This window comes from Plasmodium reichenowi, chromosome 3 (genome assembly GCF_001601855.1).
Source record: "Plasmodium reichenowi strain SY57 chromosome 3, whole genome shotgun sequence".
In the NCBI taxonomy this organism is placed as follows: Eukaryota; Apicomplexa; class Aconoidasida; order Haemosporida; family Plasmodiidae; genus Plasmodium; species Plasmodium reichenowi.
In genome coordinates, this window is record NC_033648.1 from 466,593 (window position 1) to 473,019 (window position 6,427).

The 6,427-nt window shown below is 22.4% G+C and overlaps 1 protein-coding gene across 1 annotated transcript; it reads right to left on the reverse strand.

The window, feature by feature from the left end:
* Positions 1-826: 826 nt before the first annotated feature.
* Positions 827-4,735, reverse strand: PRSY57_0314000 (zinc finger protein, putative; the record flags this gene model as incomplete). The annotated part of the gene is made up of 1 exon (XM_012905764.2): positions 827-4,735. The coding sequence occupies one exon, from the start codon at positions 4,733-4,735 to the stop codon at positions 827-829; it is 3,909 nt and encodes a 1,302-aa protein (XP_012761218.2).
* Positions 4,736-6,427: the final 1,692 nt, after the last annotated feature.

Sequence of the window (6,427 nt, forward strand, 5' to 3'; positions counted from 1 at the left end):
TTTTTTTATTTTTTTTTTTTTTTTTAAAAAAAAATTAAAAAAAAAAATTTTTTTTTTTTTGAATAAAAAAAATTTTTTTTTTTTTTTTTATTTTTATAAATATTTTTAAAATTTATAAATATTTAAACAAAAAAAAAAAAAAAAAAAAAAAAAAAAAAAAATTAATTATAATAAAATGATAATAAAATAATTATGCTAAAAAATAATAATAAAATAAACTTCTAGAAAATAATAACTTATTATTTATATGTACAAAATAATAACTTATTATTTATATGTACAAAATAATAACTTATTATTTATGTGTAGAAAATAATAACGTATTATTTATATGTACAAAATAATAACATATTATTTATATGTACAAAATAATAACATATTATTTATATGTACAAAATAATAACATATTATTTATCTGTAGAAAATAATAACATATTATTTATCTGTAGAAAATAATAACATAATAATCATACTTAGAAATAATGATATGATAATTATGTACTAAATAATACTACTATCTTATTTATATAAAAAAAATAAAAATAAAATAAAAAAAAAATTATCTATTTATATATTTAATCTATATATATGTATATATATATATATATATATATATATATTTATATATATTGTCAAATAAAATAAATTGACGCGATTAAAAAAATAAAAATAGTTACTTCGATGTATAATAAAATGTATTTTCTTAATGATAAAAAAAATTAATACTTATTTTATGGAAGGATTAGAAATTTATTATTTATTTCTGAAAAAAAAAAAAAAAAAAAATTATTCTGAAAATAAAAAAATTCGTATAATTTTTTTTTTTTTACTTCTTATAACTATTTCGAAGATCTATTTTACAAAGTGGACACGTGGTATTTTTGCTTATCCATTTAAGAATACATTCCTTATGAAAATTATGTGTACATGGTAAAAATATCACATTATCATTATGCTGATAATTTTCACAACAAATACAACATTTTTTTAAATTAGAATGTTCTGATTTTTCCTTATCATAATTAACACATGAAAAATTATGTCCTTCTCTAAAAAAGAACAAGGGATTATTCATACCGTTATTTTGGTTTGAATTAATATTTCCTTGTGTTGAATTTTCAGGGTTATCATGACGGTATGATTGTAGTGATAAGGCAAAATAACATCTTGAAGTAGATGGTACACTAATAACGATCGTGTCTTGATTTCCATTTCTTACAACTCGATGTGTAACGACTCCAGGCATAGCATTATCAGAAGAATTTATAATAACATTAGTATTTATATCTCCATAAGTATCACTATCTCCGTTAGTATCACTATCTCTATTGGTATCACTATCTCTATTGGTATCACTATCTCTATTAGCATTACCATCTCTGTTGGTATTACCATCCCTGTTAGCATTACCATCTCTGTTGGTATTACCATCTCTATTAGCATTACCATCTCTGTTAGCATTACCATCTCTGTTAGCATTACCATCTTTGTTGGTATTACCATCTCTGTTGGCATTACCATCTCTGTTGGCATTACCATCTCTGTTGGCATTACCATCTCTGTTGGTATTACCATCTCTGTTGGTATTACCATCTCTGTTGGCATTACCATCTCTGTTGGCATTACCATCTCTGTTGGCATTACCATCTCTGTTGGTATTACCATCTCTGTTGGCATTACCATCTCTATTATTACTACTACTAGTAGTAATTATATTGTTATTTCCACCTGAATAATTTTGTCCATTAGAAGTTCTATATCTATTATTATCATAAGCGTTTGAATTATGACCTACATTAACATTTCTCATTCTTGTTTGAAGTGGGTTCATTACAATATATTGATCATCACAATATGGACCGTGTCTAATAATTTGTATTGGACCCTTGTCACGATACATATGGCGAATTAAAGAATTAATTTCATCATAACTGGGACTTCTTATATAATTTCTACCCACTAATATATTATTACCATAAGATTCGTAAATGTTATTGTTATTTCTATTATTATTACTACTAATGTTTCTGTTCGTATTATTATTATTATTATTGTTGTTATTGTTGTTATTGCTATTGTTGGTGTTATTGTTGGTGTTGTTGGTGTTATTGTTGCTGTTGTTGGTGTTGTTGGTGTTATTGTTGGTGTTGTTGGTGTTATTGTTGGTGTTGTTGGTGTTATTGTTGGTGTTATTGTTGCTGTTGTTGGTGTTATTGTTGGTGTTGTTGCTGTTATTGTTGGTGTTGTTGCTGTTATTGTTGGTGTTGTTGCTGTTATTGTTGGTGTTGTTGGTGTTATTGTTGCTGTTGTTGCTGTTGTTGCTGTTATTGTTGGTGTTATTGTTGCTGTTGTTGCTGTTGTTGCTGCTGTTGTTGCTGCCGTTGTTGTTATTATTGTTATCATCATTGTCATCCTCCTTCTTATTATTATGATCATCATTTTTATTTTTATCCTCATCTTCATTTTTATTTTCATTCTCATTTTCATTATCCTTGCCATTCTTCTGGGAAACTTCATTTTTGCTACTATTATTTATACTACTACTATTATCATTATTATTATTATTATTATTATTTGTATTAGTTAATATTTCAAGGCGATTATCCATACGTGAAGTGTTTCTATTTATATTTGTTTGAGTGGTTTGTTCATTTTTCGATAACTTATTGATACTCTGGTCAGTATTCAAATGGAAACCTCGTAAGTTATCCCTTTTCATTAAAGAAACATATGGTGCTATTGGAACATTAACATTTGTTGGCACCTTAAAAGATTTAAATTCTGTATTTCTATTATTATATTCTTCTGGTTTTATTCTCATTATATTATTTACAGAATTAATTTCATTATTGCAAGGGTTTAATTTTGTACCAGGTATGCTTTTCCCATTAAAAATATTTACGTTATCATTATTGCGTTTATTATTCTTGTCATCACTATGACTATTAGTAACATTATTGTTCTTATCCTTAGAGATGTTACTACTTGAATTAATGCTAATCATGTTAGTGTTTTTATTATTAATTCTTTGTACCTCATGACGATTCATATTTTTAAAACTCTCAGTACTTTTATTATCATATAGTTTTTGTTCTAAAATCATGTTGTTCTTTCTATTTGCATTAAACGAATGATTGTTTATATTATTTAATATTCCAGAATTCATATTATTATTTCCCATATTCGCATTAGCTGTATCTGTATAATAGTTTCCATTTGTGTTGGTAGGTCTATATATAAATTCACCTGTTCTTCTATATTTTTCATGTATTTCACGTATAAACTTATCATATTCAATATACATTTCCCTTCTAATGTATTGTAAACGTTCTAATCTACTTTTATAAAAATTCTCAAGTATGTTATAATATGAAGTTCTATTCATTCTTATGCTTCTTTCGTATATCCTTGATGTGTTTCTGTCATGTAAATTGGATGTCATATAATCTCTTATGGTAAATACGTTCTTATTGTTAAATGGTATTCCGAAATAATTAATAGGTGAATTATCATCAATATAATATCTTGATTGTTGTGTTATTTTTTCTTTATTTGCGTTCACCCTTTTTTCTTCTTTTTCTTTATTATCATGATCATTATTATTTGCTTCATTTTTTGGTGATTTACTAATTTCCATGTCTTCCTTGGAATTTTCAGTACCTGGTAAATTAATTTCTTCAGAATTTCTCTTCTCATTAACATTACTAGATTCCTTTATTTCTGTAGTTTCATTTCCATTACTTAGAGAAGTATTGTATCCGCACGTATCAATTTTAGAATTGCCGTTATAAAACATGTTCCCTTGTTCTATGTTTTCCCTTTCGAAATTATCACGGACGTTATCATAACTATTAGTACCTTTTGTGTTATCATCATTAGTAGTGTTACTAATGTTCAAATTCGTGTTGTTATCGTCCTCCTTAGGCTTCTGTGCGATCTTGTTCTTTTGCCTTTCATCATTAATATTCCTATATAATTCATTCAAACTATCATATGCACCATTAGAAGAACTAGATAAAGAAGAATTCGTGATATTTATGTTTTCTTTTTTTTCATATCTATCAACATCACAATTCGAATTATATTCTTTTTTACAGCAATCAACATTTGCGTTATTTCTTTTTTCATTAGAAAAATATTTTTCACGCATAGTTTTACTATCCAAATTATGAGCAAATATATGATCACTCCAGATATTTAAGTCTACAGTTTCTCCACATACATAACAAGTTACAGATGTTAATTCGTTTTTCTGTTTAGAATAACTTGTACTTCTGTTAGACCTTAAAACATCATTTGTAACTGCATTCGCTATAGTCTCTACATTATTTGAATCTTCCATGGAATGTTCTGTATGAGTGCTCTCCGAAAAAAAATGTTGTTCCACAGAATTTTCCTCATATTCTTTGAAAAAACTGGAAAGAGTGGATGTTGAGAAGCTTCTATTTTCGTTATGTTCATTCTCATTACTTATATCATGAAACTCTTGAATTTGCTTTAGTTCCTTGTCTTCTTCATTAGATGCATTCTGTCTTTCTTCTGAACTTTTCAAAGGAACATTTTCTTGGTCATTTTTTGAAATAGCAATTTCTTGGCCATTATTTGAAATGGTATTTTCTTCTGTAACTGCAATATTACTTTCATTGTTCTCTTCTTTTGCATGCGTTTGCTCTTTAGCAACAACTCGTGTTTCTTGGGCCTCAGTTTTTTTTTCTTTTTCTACTTTATGAACCATATGTAATAAACTACTTTTTTTTTTTTTTTTTTTAATAAATTATATTTATACTAATAAAATATATATAATATATATGAGTATGCAGTGCCTAACATATATATATGTAGTATTACGTACTTTTCTCAAGTAAACTTATAGAAATAAGAAAAATGTAATAAATAAATAAATAAATAAATAAATAAATAAATATATATATATATATATATATATATTATCTTAATGTGCTATATATATATTTATATATATATATATACATATACTTTTTAATAAAAATATATGAAAATAGGAAAATAAATTAAGGAAAAAAATCAAAATCAAAGAATACTTCATGAAATATCATTTATTAGATATAAAAGAATTATGTCTATGTATCTTTACAACATACACTTTTTAATGTATTATATATATATATATATATATATAGACACCTACGTGTGTGTAAATAATAAATAAAAAAAACTAATAATCAGATTTTTAATGTATTGTATAAATAAAAAAAACTAATAATCAGATCTTTAATGTATTGTATATATAAAAAAAAAAAGAAAAGTTACATTAAATTAATACTGTTTTTTTTTTTTTTTTTTTTAAATGTTTATTATATATATTATGATATATATATCTATATACTTATATTAAATATATTTCATGTTATATGAATGTATTTTTTTTATTTTCAAGTTCAATGTTTGTTGACAAAAAACATTCATATAAACAGATATGAATCCATTTTTCTTAAACATGAAAATAAATAATATAAAGTTATAAAAAAATATTTTATACTATAAATATATTTTTTTTTTTTTTTGAAATAAAAATATTATTTTATTTTTATTTTTATTTTTATATTTATATTTATATTTATATATATATATATATAAAAAAAAAAAAAAATTAAACTATAAAATACCATGTAATAAAAATAAAATAAATTGTTTTAAATTATTAGATTCTTAATTATTATATATAAATGTAGATACATATGGTATACACATACATTTATATATACATATATATATTTTTATGCACATAACAATGATTTATATATGTTTTTTTAAGTTATAAAAATACTAGGTACTCACTATTTTTTTAGTTAAATATTATAAATATATGAACTTTTATATATACTCATTATAAGCATTATATTTTTGAAATATAAAAAAACTTTATGTTATCTTATAAATATTTTTTATACTATTATTTATTTGTACAATTCATTTTATGAATATTAAACGTTTGTCTATATATGTGGTATTTTGAAATAAGAAGTCTTATAAAATATATATTCTAAGATATTTTTATTTCAAGGAAAATACTAATTTTTTTACTGTTTTACTTGTTCTACAATACTAAAGAAATGAAAATAAAATAATATAAAATTTTTTTCATGAAAAAAGAAATTAAAAATAATTATATTTTTTTTTTTTTTTTTTTTCCAAAGAAATAAAAAATATATTTTATACATATATCACATTGCACGTATTTTTTTTATTTACCTTTTTATTTGTATATTTTTTTTTTGTATTAAAAAAAAATAACAAATGATTAATTTTGCAAAGCAATCTAGTTTTTTTTTTTTTTTTTTTTTTTTTTTTTTTTTTTTTTTTTTTTTTTTTTATTTTTTTTTTTATATTTTATTTTTTTTTTTTTTTTTTTAAAATTAAAAAAAAAAAAAAAAAAAAAAAAAAAAAT